General features: G+C 40.7%; 1 protein-coding gene and 1 long non-coding RNA gene across 3 annotated transcripts; one reads left to right on the top strand and one right to left on the bottom strand.

Annotated features, from left to right (window-relative positions):
- Window positions 1–3214: 3214 nt before the first annotated feature.
- dthd1 (death domain containing 1) lies at window positions 3215–11090 on the bottom strand. The gene is made up of 10 exons (XM_088422238.1): window positions 10769–11090; window positions 9787–10153; window positions 8619–8925; window positions 6910–7089; window positions 6591–6838; window positions 6362–6553; window positions 5247–5536; window positions 4930–5180; window positions 4791–4854; window positions 3215–3557 (listed from the first exon to the last, which is right to left on the bottom strand). The coding sequence occupies exons 1-10, from the start codon at window positions 11088–11090 to the stop codon at window positions 3256–3258; spliced, it is 2523 nt and encodes an 840-aa protein (XP_088278364.1). The 3' UTR covers window positions 3215–3255.
- On the top strand, window positions 9531–15877 carry LOC148428603 (uncharacterized). Of its 2 annotated transcripts, none has more exons than XR_015865743.1 (4): window positions 9531–9897; window positions 12288–12544; window positions 12620–12691; window positions 15495–15877. It is a non-coding gene; the product is annotated as an uncharacterized LOC148428603 (long non-coding RNA). The 2 variants fall into 2 exon arrangements; XR_015865742.1 differs by having other exon boundaries at window positions 12261–12544.
- Window positions 15878–15994: the final 117 nt, after the last annotated feature.

The following is a 15994-nucleotide window of genomic DNA, read 5'->3' as shown; positions in this document are numbered from 1 at the left end:
CCCCCTCCCTTTTGTTTTTTTTTTTCTTTTTTTTCTACTCTCACTCCGCCAACACTTCCTCGACCCATTTTCTCACCATATTCCCAACCTTTTCTCACCTTTTTACTCACGGCTGGTTTCACAGTGCATCAAACACTCTTATCTGATAGTCCTCCCCGAGCTAGCAGAGGAATGGAACGTGGCCGAGCGCGTATCGAAATGTGTCTTGTGAGACTTCAAGCGACTGTCTCATCTGTCACTTTTCACCGAAAGGGAATTGCTCCATCGCGACGGAGGACAAACGAAGACCCCGTTGAGCTTCCCGCCCGGGACTTCCTTCCCGTCTCGCCATCTGCTTGCGAGTCACGGTGCGGGTCCGACACCCAGACGCCATCCGGTCTTGTTTACGTCCGATGAAACCTGCCGCCGGCTTTTCCGCACCTTTCCCCGAGGTTTCAATCCGACTTTATCCTCGGTCCCGGCGGGAGCCGGTCGCCCGGTCGGCCCTCCGTTCCCGCCCTCTCCGGCGCACACCTCCGACGCCGCCTCGCTGTGTGGCCTTTTCAATAATGTAGAGCGGGAGGGGAAAGCGTTTCCTGGCGCTGTAGGAGCCCCCTCTGTGACATTTACTCAGACCCCCAGTGTGCGCGCGTGTCAGCGATAGGCCACTAATAATGCTCGGCTCACTCACACGTGGCCTTTAGTGCAAAAGGGGGAAGAAAAATCGCCCCCAAAACACAATATAATGCCCTCCCATTATCTTGTGCTGCTTCATTCGGTCTACTGCCAATTTCGACGCTGTGAGCGCCCTTGGAAATGAAATGACGTCGACTGGAACCCCAAAGAGTGCCGTTGGCGTCAATTAACGTCAACTACATCTTCTTGCTTCTTGGGGGGGGGGGCAGGGAATAAACCCGCTCCAATTTGATCGCGACGCTGACAGAAAATGGCGGATCTTTGGAAATGTGATGTTTCAAGAACTTTGTGATTGATTGTCACGATCAATTTACAGTAAAAAAAGTGTCAAAAAACTTAGAAAAAATGGACATTGTTCAAATTTAAGAACATGCTACATAGATAGATAGATAGATAGATAGATAGATAGATAGATAGATAGATAGATAGATAGATAGATAGATAGATAGATAGATAGATAGATAGATAGATAGATAGATAGATAGATAGATAGATAGATAGATAGATAGATAGATAGATAGATAGATAGATAGATAGAATTTTTATTTTGGGCCGCATTGTGGAATGACTGTGAATTCAAATACATTTTAAGTGTGTTGATCACGGAGGTTTACCAAGATTTGATATCAGAAGCCGGCAAAAACTGTTCAAAAGAGATTTGGAGAATAAGAAAATGTTTGTTTTTCTCCCGAAAATTTGTAAAAGTTAAAGACTACTTGCAATTTTGGTATTTTAGTCAGAAACCTGAAGTCAAATCAGCATTTCAAGGGCCACAAAAAGTGAGGTGGCGGGCCGGTTCTGGCCCCCCGGGCCTTGACTTTGACACCTGTGGATTAGCCCAAGTAATCGCACACATGGTCAACTTTTGGTCAACTTTTTTCTCCCCAGCTCTAGCACTGTTCAAATAGCTTGCAAATTCAGCCAAATGTAAATAGTTTACACTTACATTTTATTTTATTTTTTTAAGATTTTTCTCATGGAAACCACATTTTCATTGTTTTTGATGGCATTTTATAGAAGGAAAGGAACATTCAAGTGTTTGAGGCGTCATAAACACAACAAACATGAGCATAAAAGTCACACTTGCCATCAAATGTATCTTTTCTATTTAAAACACAATATTCCGTGAGCCCTAGAAGATCCTAGATGCTCTAAATAGGCAGGCACTCTCGAGGTTCCCCTTTCTTTTATGTATCTATTTTTTAAATGGCTGCCATTAAGAGTGAAGCCATGATTGTAGTTCCTCCATGTGCAAATACAAACTATGAAGCACTGAGCTCAGGAGGCCTCAATAGGGGACACGTCTGAAAACCTGTCATCATTTCCCACTTAGTTGGAAGCGAAAGTGGTGTGCGAGCTGGTTGGCTGTCGCCGAACATCAGCGCTGGTGAGAAGCAAGATGACTGGGTGTCATGGGGCTGAAACGAGGTCACATCTCAGCCCCGGCGAGGCGGTGAATCATCAACCGCTCTTTGGGGAGAAGTGTCACATATTAACCATCACGTTTGTTTTGGGAGTTTCGGCAATGAAAGGCCCTGAAGTGAAACATTTGCGAGGCTCACTGTCAAATATTTAAGATGTAATATTCTGATGTTTGCCTGATTGTCTTCGTGTTTTATCAAACAGTACTCAGCATACAAAAATATGATGTTTATATAGAAGTTAGAAAGAAGGCGCAAAAATGGTTAAATACTGCCCTCTTGTGGAAGCAGTAAATAATTGTAAGTCACTATAAGCATGTCCGAATGGTAGCCATCTTACGTTGCCACTTTTACCTACAACTTCTCTTATTTTTTTCGTGGAAACATTCTTTTCGTTTCGTATTCTAACCGAGAATTCATACATGGGGTTACCAGAGTCTCTTGAAGAGCAAATCTTACCATTTGAATCGAATATTGATCGTATATTATCTCAACATTATGGATTGTGTCTCACATAAACGGTTGCAATTCGCAACATTTTTTATTCCTTAAAAGTCTCATTTTTATTGTATTGTCTATACCTCTGACATGATGCAGACACATGTTTATGTAGCACTAACAGATTTACCTTAAAAGAAAAATCATTTTTATAACAACGAAATATACAAACAGCATCTATTCCTGACATATTGGTATAACCAAATGCAACATACGTGGAATATTTGCCTGAGACACAGTAAATAAAAAGAAAGTGCCGTATACCATATGTATTCAAGTCATTTATAAATGAATGAATAAATAAAATAAATAAATACTCTTTGAGGGAGTAACTGGGACAATCCGAGTAGGATGATTCCGTTTTCCCAGCTTCCTCTAATGCAGCACAAGCAATATTGTTAACCCATTCATATATAAAATCTCGAATACTGTAGTGGTTAAATACAAACCAATCGCCGTTCATTGGAAGAGATACAGATAAGAGGCAAAGTATGTTGATTTAACTTGTTTATTCGTCACTCCCTTTTGTGGTCGACACATAAAACAAAACAAAAATTAGTTTATCATCTATTTGTAGCCCAAGCTGTTCAAACAAACCATAGTTTTTAGTCTCACAAAAGTCCACCAGCATAATGCATAATGTGAAACTCCATTGACATTTTCATGTCAATAGCAGAGGTTCTTCAGCCTGGCGGAGGAGCAGCTCTCTGCCGAGATCCAACCTGCCAATCCTGACCAAGCAATGTGCTAACTGGGATATCTTGGACTGGAGCTGGGATGCAGGTAGTTCCCTCCTCCACATGGTCAAAATGCCAAAGGCCTGGGCTGGCACGCTGTCCCCGGCCCGTAGCTTGACTAGCTGGGAGGCGCTGCGGCGAAGGCGTAGGGAAAGCGCCAATGGGGCGATATCACCTTCTGAAAGTTCCCCTGATAGCCATTGAAGCAGCGAGTCTGGAACGGAGTCTGTTGGGTAAAAAAATGAAAGGCCGATACGTATGTACCACTGTTGTCAAGACCGCATCAACCGAGACCATCACATTATCGAGATTAGAGACTATTGAGATCAAAAGGAGGGCGAGACTCTTGGAGCTCAAGACCAAGGCTTATGAAGGTTGGGACCTAGAAAAGACCAAGGATTTTCAGGACAAGACTGATACATAATCAAGACCAAGACTTTTGGAGGAGAAAACCAAGCTTTTTGGAGGTTGCGATGAAGAGGCTAAGAGCTTTCGAGTTCAAGACAAGACCAAAATGTGCGGAGGTCGAGATGGAGACAAGACCAACATGTCTGGGGATTGAGATTGAAACCAGACCAAAACTTTTAGAAGTTCCTAGTGGGACGGGTTAATAGCAAAATATTTGGAGATTGAGACTGGGACAGAACCAAGGTTTTTGGAGTTTGAGACAAGACAAAAACAAGACGATTGGAGGTCAAGACCGAGACAAGACCAAGAACTTTAGAGGTTGAGACCGAGACAAGACCAAAAATTTGAGACCGAGACAAAAACAAGACGATTGGAGGTCAAGACCGAGACGAGACCAAGAACTTTAGAGGTTGAGACCGAGACAAGACCAAAAACTTTGAGACCGAGACAAAAACAAGACGATTGGAGGTCAAGACCGAGACGAGACCAAGAACTTTAGAGGTTGAGACCGAGACAAGACCAAAAACTTTGAGACCGAGACAAAAACAAGACGATTGGAGGTCAAGACCGAGACGAGACCAAGAACTTTAGAGGTTGAGACCGAGACAAGACCAAGAACTTTAGAGGTTGTGACCGAGACAAGACCAAGACTGTTGGACATCGAGACGAGAATGACACATGGCCAAAAGTTTTGGAGGTCAGGACTGAGACAAAATCACAACTTTTGAATGCCAATAGCGAAACATTTAGAGATTGACAATGGGACAGGACCAAGGCTTTTTGGGGACAGGAACCAGACTTTTAGAAATTGAGACCAAGACAAAACCAGGACTGCAAACGATGCAGGTTCTCTCAGATCGCAGCAGTCGTTGTCGTAGTGATCACCACCCGTCTTGAATGAAAATTCTGAGTCTACCCCGTCTGAGACTCAGACCGATTAAAAAATGCCTACGATTCAAAGACCAGACCCTAAAACTGATCTGGATAACAAGCACACTGCCAGTTTGTCAAAGTTAGACCACGCATCAGTAGCGGGAAGTCCAATATTTACCTTTAACCCTGCGTTCACAGAGGCTTATCTTCGGCGTGACGGGTCGTCTGACGTTTCGGACTCGCTAGATCAAACAAGAACTTTTGTCACCCAAAAGTGCAAAACGGCCGGTCCCGAATTCCACTAAAGTTCACGATACCTTCGGCAAAGTCAGGGGCAGCGTACACACAGGCTTGCCCAGGTTTTGAACCTCCGCCTGGACCAGCGTGTCCCCTTGCCACTCCGGCTGACCTCTAGCGACCTTGTAGAAGACGATGGTGCCCTTGTAGTGAGGGGAGCTGTAGTTCCCAAAGGGGTCCACTTCCGTCAGATGCAACAGAAGCTCGTTCTTGCGCTGGCAGTGGAAAGTGATCCGCTGGTCCAGGATGCCGTCCTCGTTTGTCTTCACTCCTGCTTCCGTATAATATTTACAAATCCGCCAAGCGCAACATCGACTGGAAACGAGCATTGCCTCACCTGTACAGGAGACGTTTCCACAAAGGTGGAGAAGAAGCTGGTCCCCCTCCTGCATGAAGATCTCCGGTGAGGTTTCCAGGAGACCTCCGTTGTCCCCCGCCTGCAGTCGGGAAACTTCCCAACTGAGCTCCCTGCTGGGCAAGGCGGAAACCAGGACGGAACGGGGCTCGTCCCCGTACCGCCAGAGGACCACGTTCACCAGGTGGCGCCAGGCCGACTTCACCAGCTCCTCCGCCAGGGAGGTGAGATGGCAAGGTTCCAGCGGGGCAAAAAGGCGAACCGCCAGGAGTCTAGAGCAGGACAGGCAAATGCTTCAACCAGGTTTTTCATGTCCTTTCTCATGACTATTTTGTTATCTGTGTTCTGACCTCGAGGGAAGACCCGCTTTTTTTGTTCCGCGCCCCGATTGGCTGACGCACTTTAGGCCATTATCAATAAACCTCCTCCATGTTCACTCTTCTGAGCAACCATATACATTGAATATTAACGTTTTGTATTTTATTCCTAAAAGCTATCATATTAGTATTTTTTAGTATTTCTACAGACTCGGATAAACTAACTAGTCGTCATCATTTAATCAACCAGCAGTCAAGATGTCATTTTCAGTCATTTCAAACCGAATTTATTTCAATTTTTAGCCAATCAGGTTTCATAAAATGGGTCTCAATTGGCAGCTAGCACTGTATAAATTAGGAATCAGGCGTGAAACTCAGCGCCGTTTCACGCTGGTAAATAATCTATTAGGGTGAGAAAAGCAGAGACTTTTGTCGCGCAAACATGTGGGAATCACTGCCCCCTGGTGGTAGGATGACAAAGTGCTCGATTTGACATGTAGGTAGCCGTTTTTTTTTTAAAGCAGCCAATATCGTGATTGCCATAAAAATTCGATTCATCGGGCAGCCCTACCGTTTTATAAACAAAACCTTCACGAGCCAGTGAGCTAGACTGCAAATCCATATGCCACCACCAGGTGGCGCCACTAGCACAGAGGCTTAAGGTTGAATTGTTGATGTTTTGTGTTCTGTGGCGGTTAACGTGATCATCTCTTTGTCATTGAAGTTGAAGGACACAGAAACTGAAGTTCTGCTTGTGAAAGAGACAAGAAAAGTGCACACCTGTCAAAGCTCAACGTCACGTCAAAGGACACCAGGCCGTTCTGAAGGTTCCTGATCACCACGTCTTCCAGAATGTTCCATTGCTGGTCCCTGGAGCCCAGTACACTCAAAAGCTCGGCGGGGTTCTCTTCCGAGGACTGAGCGGAGGAACCCCTGAGACACAAGACTTTTGAAGCTGATCTATGATGTTCACTGGCTTACGGGAGTCAGCTATTCCGGAGGTTCTTACCTCCAATCCCACGCTGCTGGATTGGCGCCAAGTCGAGGAAGGCGGACTTCCTTTTCCTCCGCTTGTCCCCTTGTGTCCTTCCTCTTGTCAGGATTCGGCGGACACGGAAGCGTGATGGTGAGAGGTCTTCGAAGGTTTTGAGAGGACGGGTGAGCAAGGTAAAGGAGTGGACTGGTGGACACCACCCTCCGGTAGGCTTCGCTTTTGGACTTGACGGCGGCCAAAAGGACGGCGTCCAGAGGCTGGATCTGAAGTTTTGGACAGATTCGTGGGACGGAGGTATGTCTCAACGCATGATTTCCAAAGCCGTCTTTCTTACTGTGTACTGGACCAGTACTGGGGCCGTGAAGGACCCAGGGAGGTAATTGAGGCAGATTCGAGGGTCCGCGGGAAGTTTGTAGAACACGCCCCGTCGAGCAACCGTAAAATGTTCCTGTTTGAGACAGGAGACCACCGCGAACAAGCCGAGGGAGTACACCTTAACCTCCGCAAAGGAGCCCTGAAGTCAAAATGCATCAAAATATCATTTGAAGTGGAAATTTGAAAATGTACTTGGTACCGGTATCTGTGATTGCTACGGAGTTGATTAGTTCCATTTCATTTGCTCTTAATTTGAAAAGAAAACTCAGGTTCCTATCACCGCATTAAACTGATAAATTACATGTAGTAATACAATTCATTTGTAATTTTACAAAATGAAATTATCAGTATCTGTGATCACTCAGGAGTTGACTACTTGTACTATTATTTGTCTTAAAAAGTAATATTGAATGATATAGTAAATGCATACATCATGACAAATTTCCCCAAGAGGGACAATAAAAGTATATCGTATTTTGAAAAAGAGTCTCTAACGCAACTCAACAATAAGTTGTGTCATGCTCCATTTCATTTGCTCTTAATTTGAAAATAAAACTGTCGTATTCCTATTACTGCATTAAATTAATTTAGTTTATTGCTTGTAGTAATTAAAATGTACTAGTATCAGTCTGAAAAGGCATACATTGCTTCTATAATGTAATTTAACAGTAAATTGTGTCATTTTCCACTTCTTTTGCTGTTAATTTGAAAATAAAACTGTCATATTCCTATTACTGCGTTAAATTAATTTAGTTTGGTTGCTGTAGTAATAAAATCGTACTAGCATCGGTCTGAAAAGGCATACATTGCTTCTATAATGTAATTTAACAGTAAATTGTGTCATTTTCCACTTCTTTTGCTCTTAATTTGAAAATAAAACTGTCATATTCCTATTACTGCGTTAAATTAATTTAGTTTGGTTGCTGTAGTAATAAAATCGTACTAGTATCGGTCTGAAAAGGCATACATTGCTTCTATAATGTAATTTAACAGTAAATTGTGTCATTTTCCACTTCTTTTGCTCTTAATTTGAAAATAAAACTGTCATATTCCTATTACTGCGTTAAATTAATTTAGTTTGGTTGCTGTAGTAATAAAATCGTACTAGTATCGGTCTGAAAAGGCATACATTGCTTCTATAATGTAATTTAACAGTAAATTGTGTCATTTTCCACTTCTTTTGCTCTTAATTTGAAAATAAAACTGTCATATTCCTATTACTGCGTTAAATTAATTTAGTTTGGTTGCTGTAGTAATAAAATCGTACTAGTATCGGTCTGAAAAGGCATACATTGCTTCTATAATGTAATTTAACAGTAAATTGTGTCATTTTCCACTTCTTTTGCTCTTAATTTGAAAATAAAACTGTCATATTCCTATTACTGCGTTAAATTAATTTAGTTTGGTTGCTGTAGTAATAAAATCGTACTAGTATCGGTCTGAAAAGGCATACATTGCTTCTATAATGTAATTTAACCGTAAAATGTGCCATGTTTCATTTCATTTGCTCTTAATTTGAAAAGAAACACATCCTGTTCCTTTCACTTCATTCAATTAAATTTGCTGAGACCTGCAGAAAACCCATTAACATCTCACATACTCCCATTTGCTTTAGCTGTATTTCATTGACAGCTTTTAGGCAAAATAAATGTTCGGCGCTTTCATTACCCTCTTGCCACCATACGTGCCCTCTGCGGTGGAAGGTACGAGGTAGCTGACCCGCCCGCGGCCATCCACCACCTTGACATTGATGGTTCTGTAGCTGCCACGGTAACGCGCTCGGAAAGGCAGCGCCAGAGTCAGGGGGAAGTGGAGCCGGCCGTCGCCTTGGCTTCGGAGCCTGAGCACCCGGCTCACCAGCTCCTCGGAGCCGCTCACCATCAGGCCGCTCCGGGCGTCCGCCACCTCGCAGCGCACTAATTCGGCAGCGGCCGAAGGCGCTCGGATGAAGCACGCGCCTGCTATGTCTGGTGGCCTGGTAACAAAGGGAGGTCAGAGCTCACATAAACTTCTACTACTTGATTGCTTGAAAATGTATCTTATTTACTGCTTACTTGCTTTAAAACGTATTGGCATTACAAGCTAATTTGAGTTACATTTGGCAGGTTTTTAACCGTGATGTTGAAGAACAGTTTATTTTAATTCACTTCATTCTTCATTATTATGATTTTATTTGTTTATTTATTTATTTTTTATTTATTTTAATGACTCATTGTTTTATTATGATTAAATCAGTTATATTATTTAATTATATTATATACGGTATACATTATTTATATATGTATATAGCTAAACAATAATGTATATAATATATAAAAGTATTTGATTATATAAGTATTACATGATCTCAGTTTGTTTGTTTTCATTCACTTTATTATAATTTTATTTGTTGTATTTTTAACTAATTTTAATGTTTCATTATTATATATTTTATTATATACAGTATATGTTCTTCATACTGTATATTACATGTACAGTATATATATATATATATATATATATATATATATATATATATATATATATATATATATATTATTATTATTATTTATTATTTATTATTTTTATTTATTTTTATTTATTATTATATATAGTATGTATAATAAATATAATACATTTTAGAGTTGAGTAGTGATGGGAATTTTGGCTCTTTAAAGGGAGTGTTTCATACTCAAACCACTCACAAAAAATGCATTGTGTTTTTCATGTCACGTATAAGGTCTTGATGCAAATAGACCTTTGCAGTTTTTCTTATTTTCCAACTTTTATTTCACACAAAAGTAACTAACATCATTAAAATAAGCGTGTGGTGACATAGTGTATCAATTGGACGTACCCAACTTTGATCCATTCTTTGTTTGTCTTTTCCGAGGCCGTGTCCAAGAGGTCATCATCGTCCCCCCTTGTATCTTTGACCTCCATCCTACCCTCCGTTCCATCACGACAGGTAAAACATTCAGAAGCTAATATTTGCTCAATTTCTTGATGGCCTCCTTCCGCTTGCTTCTCCTGCTCCGACGGAGCCTCCGTGGCCATGGATTCACCGTTGCTTTCAGGGTCCTCGTTCTGCCGCGTAGTTGGATCCGTAGGTGCTTCTGCGTTCAAGTGGATTATTTCCGCATCCAGCTTGTTGCTAATTGCACTCAGTTGGTCCTGAATGTGCTCTAACTCTTCCATCAGGCTCAGTAAAATGCTGCTTATGTCTGGAAAAGGAGCATTTTGCTCATATTAGAGCATATCAGAAGAACCAGCCTACATTTATACAGTCCCTTGATCAAATAGTGGTCATTCGGACGATTATTTTTGGCTGATATTTGAGGGCCCGTAGCCAAGAGAAATAATTAGCTCAATTAATCACAACTATGAATTCATTTATTAATTTCTCCCATTTTTGTGTTTTGATCAAATATTTTCATTCAGCCGATTAATTTTGGCTGATTGTTGAAGGGCCAAGTGAATTAATTAGATCAATTAATTATAGATTGTAATGAGTTAATTCATCTCTCTATTTTATGTCTTGACATGTCTTGCAGTCGGTAAAAAGTTGAACAATGGTCAAATATTCATTTGGGCGATTATTTTTGGCTGATGTTTGAATGACCATACTCTGCCAGGAGAATTAATTAGCATAATTAATTACAGATCTTAATGCATGTATGAATGCTTTTTTTCCATGTCTTGACAAGTTGACGGCTGCGTAGTGCGTCAAGGTAAAAAGTCAAACATCAAATATCTGCCATTCTGCCGATTTTCGAGCGGCCATAATACGCCGATTAATCGGTCGGTCCCTAATTGAAACAACCTCCCAGGAAGCCTACCTGTTGGGTTTCTGTTGAGAATTCCAACACACTGTTGAAGAGCATCCCTCCACGCGCTCATTTTGTTTGCATGAAAAACATTGAGCTGCCTCAGCACCCCCAAAGCCGCCTGCCTCCTCGCTTTCTCCTCGCCGTCCTCTCCGCCCTGTTTGTCGTCCATAAAGAGCTGAAAGATGCAACGTGGGTCAGAAACTTCCCCGTGCCGTTTTTTAGCCCATAAATCAAAACGATACGGCGAATAATCTTGGGGATATTCTTCCAAACTTGTCCCCCCTTTTGGAATGGAGATCCTTGGCTCTTCGGGGTTCCTCTGGACAGCCATGGTACTTGACAAGCTATTTGAAAGGCTGCCAGTTGTAAAACGAGTTGCCAAGGCGACCCCTGGAGGCGTGACGGGGAGGGACAAAGGACATGCCACGGACAGATTCACAAGAAGACCGAGACAGCCAGTCTCTTTCTTCTTCTTCTTCTGTCACTTGTTTTACGTGCCTTCGTGACATCAATAATGTTAGGCAATCACTTTTTCATTTAGAGATCCATAATCCGCGCGGGAGTAAATAAAAGGAGCTTCATTTGTGATGCAAAAACACGGGAGGAATGTAAAGGCATCTTGTATATAAAGCTGAGTCTAAATTCGAACAAATTAAAACAGCGAAGTAATACAGGGGAAACACAAGACAACAAAAGATTTTCTCTTTGCTGACGTATTTTGAAAGCCGCTCAAGGAATGTTGCAAAAATCGCAAGAAAATCAATGTAAACTTTCCTATTAAAATGCATCTCAAAAATGATAAATATAATTGTTTTAAATGGTAAAAAATATGGACAATGATTACTTTTGTGCATAAAATCTCGCATGTTCAACTGCAATCACATAGAAATGTCAGAATCGTCGCATTTTAAAATTTTACATGTTTTAATCATCTGCTCAGTTCCCTAGTGTTTTTCCCCCATTTATTCTTTTATGTTATCATTAAAAAAGCAAAGGAATTTACATCATTTGTAACATAAAGCTACAAGAGTTGATAATAATAGTATGCTGTCTCCTTGTTACCTAATTGTTTAGTATTTTTTCATCGTTAAGCAACACTAAATAAACAACTTTTAGTTGACAAGTAAATGGGGGAAAAGTAAAATATCCGATCACTCGAAGAAGTATTTGATCGATTAATCGATTCTAAAAGTATTCGGTTGCGACAGCCCTAGATTTGAGTATTTGCATTGGTATCGGTCTGAAAAAAGCGATATCACTATCCTTACTTTTATCGCGGCTGAAAATATATTAAGCAGCTGTTTAATCAGAATCACTGAACCACCAGAGGGAGCAAGCTTCTTGTTTTTTTTTTTTTTTTTCTCACTCCCTCTGCTGCTGGTAAAGTCGAAGCCGCTCCTCCTCCTGTTCCTTTTCTTGCCTCCCTCTTGACAACCAGCATCCGTCGTTATTTTCGAACCAATCTCTCGCCGGATCTAAAAGCCATCTTTCTTTTTCTCAGGTGCTTTTTCCCCCCCTCTCCTCACAGATGTCTGATTGAAACTGGGGGACGAGGAAAAGGATGCTGAAGTGTCTGAAGTCTCCTGACTCCTCCACACAAATGGAGCTGCTGACTTCCTGGCCAGGCTGCGTTGCTGTATAATTTCTTATTTTTATATATATATATATTTATGTTTTTTTTATCTGGATGATAAACACCTGTCATCCAAGAAGAGAGTTGTTTTTTTTTTTAGCAAAATTAGCATCATATCCTGCCATCATCTTGTTCTCCATCTCTTGAGCTTTGTAAGTCAATTCCTGCCTCGTAGATATTTTATATATGAGCTTTCTGCATAATGCTTCAGCGTCTTGCCCGATTAGAGTCCACAATGAGGAGGGACGCCGCCGTTGGGATCGTCATTAGCCTGCTGTTGGTTCTTCACTCCAGCAAAGGTGAAACTTTACTATCATTCAACCCAAACTTCGCATTAAGCTTGTTTTGGATCACGGGAGATTTTTATTTTATTCGTTTATCATCGAGCGGGCACAAATTCTGCTTTTAGATTAATGCTCGGTATAATACGACAAAAATGTATTTATCATAAGGCTGAAATCTGTGATTGAGTAATTTGAATAGCGTGCTCGAGGCATTTTCCTTGCCCCGGATATCCACATTTATTAGTGTACATGTCAGAAAAAAATCTAGCAAGCTCTGCATGACAGTAAAACATGCCTGAAAGGTGGTGAGTAGGCCAGCTTCAAAATAAACCTTACTTTGTTGTTCTAAAATGGGGGTACTACTGTAGTGTACTTGCAGGAATTTCAGGGGGTACTCGAGATTTTATATTAAACAAACATGCAAAAATCCTTTCAAAATAATTGTTTCAGGGAAAAGATAAGTTCATAAAACACATTTTTAAAAACATAACAAAATAAATGCAGACTTTTTTTGTAAAGGAACCTATGACACAAATATAGCAAAAGTTTTATTTTATTTTCTCTTAATTCGAAAAGAAAATGATCATTCCTGTCACAGCATTGAATGGCATTGAATTAAAATCTCTGTTCAAATCTCTCATACTAAAAGCAAACTTGCAAAACTTGTGAAAAACGATCCCCAAAATACATAATGTGCCCCCAGAGACAGTCCAGCCTGTAATTCGGTCCCCACATTTTAGCAAAAGAAGAAAAAAAAAGGGACACGCGCAAACACATCAATAACAAAAAGGCTTTTGAAAAATGATTAATTTCTACTTTCCAGTTCGGTGTGCACGTCTCGTCCAGTCATACCCACACGCAATTCTTATCTCACATTTTTGTGAGGCGCAGCAGCGACGCTGAAGCTAACCATTAAAGTGATGGCAATCATCTGCGCTGCTCTTTTATTCCCCCAAAATTCATTCGCTCGGTCATGCATAATGGATTCCGCGAACATTATCTAAGCCCACCAGGAACTTAAAGACACAGGCAAACGGCACCAGCTAATCAGTTCGAGTACCAGAAATTTAAACTAGCATACAGTTTTCGTTTGAAAATCTTGGGTGTGTTCAGAGAAAGGATTGCGCTCTTAAAATCACTGCACTATACTTGTACTTTTTAATTCGGACAGAATTGATTAAAACTGTGGTTCTCAACCTTTTTTCAAACACATCAATTTATTCAGCAACTCCAGAACGTCATGTGACATCATCAGATTTTTTTCTTCCGGAAAATTGCAACATTAATAATAATGTGCATTGGTGTGAATCTAAAATCAAATATGAAGGCATACAACATTTTGATAACATAATTTAGCCACGAGTTGCTTTTTAGTCATGTTCCAATTAATTTGGTCTTGGATTGAAAAGAAAACTGTATTGCTCATGCCATGGCATTACAAAACATTTATTAAATTTGCTGAATGCAGAAACCGTCTTAAAATATGCTAGAAAATTGGGTCACCATGTACAATGTGCATCCATACAAAACTTAATATAAATGCAGACATATTTGCAAAGGAACCCATGACACAAATATAGCAAAAGTTGCTTCATTTTCTCTTTTATTTTCTCTTAATTAAAACAAATTACCATTCCTGTCACAACATTGAAAAGCATACTCCTGAAGTGCCTTCACGTACCCCCATTTTTGATTGATTCTTTGATTGATTTATTGAACATATATACACACATTTTATCAAGATAAACAAAATCAATAGAAAATGTCATCAACACAAATCATAATTGAGGACAACTTATATGTTCAAGAGGAGCAGGAATAAGTACAAGACTTATCTAGCCCTACCCCTATCTTCTATCTAAATTATTAATATTTCGTATTAATAATTTATTATAATAAAAATGGTTTAATGTATTAATAACATATATATATATATATATATATATATATATATATATATATATATATATATATATATATATATATATATATATATATATATATATATATACACACACACGGGTGCGCATTTTCCTGGCAAATAATAGCTAATTGAAAACTATTCTTTCAGAAAATACATTTGCTGTAAATACTGAACCAGTCAGCATTGGTCAAAAATCTCTTAAAATGTGAAATCTTTGCAAATGAATTTGATCATTATTATTTTTGTATTCATTTAAAACGATTACAGCAGCCTATATACTGTATCCGAACTCTTTTTAAAGGTTCGTAGCGAAATGACGCCGGTGACCACGAACGCACACTTGAATTTTTCTTTCTGTTCATGATGAAAGCCAAAGTTGTGCAGAAGATATCTCGACGTTTGGGTGTATAAAACAGAGATGACTGTCTAGAAGACGTTGCTTTGTAATTAGAAGATTTAATAAATTGCTAACATTCTGTATGTCATGTTTTGTTTTCATCTTGCGCACGCGCTACCAATTCAGTAGCGTTTCATGCGTGCGCTGTTCCAAACACTTTTTGTTAGGCGGGAAGGAACCGCAGCACTTGTACTTAAGCCAATAAAGACTGAAAATGAGCAGGGGGATAGGAGCGGTAAATATTGCACGACATTTAAGCGTGCTTCCAACCATGACGCATCTTGGATGAAAATAGGTAGGTACGCAAATGCACGCCACGTTGTTCATCATTACATAATTGGAAAGATGGGGGGAGGGGAATTTCAGGATCTCCTGGACACAAAAGGCAAACAACCCCAAAAAAAAATTCTTTTGTGATAGTTTGCGAGGAAATGTATCGCCCCATTGTGCACATACAGATCCGAAGATGCTATAATGTCGCAATTTTCCAATTCCAGCGCACAAAGCAGGCGACGATTCCCTCCAGCCTTCCCTGGTCATGTTTTTCGGCGCCGGCCCGCAGTCGGTCCTCAGCCTGCTGCTGCTGTCCATGACCGTGGTCCTCTCGGTCATCATCTACCTGTGGGTCCTCAGGTACATCTGCGTGGGCTGCTGCCAGCCCGTGGCCGTCGGGATCGACCCGGAAACCCTGGCCGAGATGTCGTCGGCCCTCGTTTGAGAGACGTTTTACTGTTTGCCCGTGAAAAGCTTTCTCTTCAGCTGCAAACCGGAGACCTGATAAATCAAGGTCGTTATGCTCACCAAGTGTCTCATTGCAGTCTGGCGAGCTTTCTTTTCACTTTGAATAAACGCTCCTGATTGTGAAACGGGCTCCCGCCGAGTCGATGTCGCCGGCGTGAATCGATGTTTCTGCTTGACGGGCGCGCTCCATGTTGCACGTTCACAGTTGAGAGACTTTAATGATTTGATGCGTTCGGAAAGAAACGACAAAATATAC

The sequence above is a fragment of the Hippichthys cyanospilos genome, chromosome 1, assembly GCF_059441005.1.
Source record: "Hippichthys cyanospilos isolate Australia breed blue-spotted pipefish chromosome 1, RoL_Hcya_1.0, whole genome shotgun sequence".
Lineage (NCBI taxonomy): Eukaryota > Metazoa > Chordata > Actinopteri > Syngnathiformes > Syngnathidae > Hippichthys > Hippichthys cyanospilos.
The sequence above is the reverse complement of the archived record's forward strand: the minus strand, read 5'-3'. Positions and strand labels throughout refer to the sequence as shown.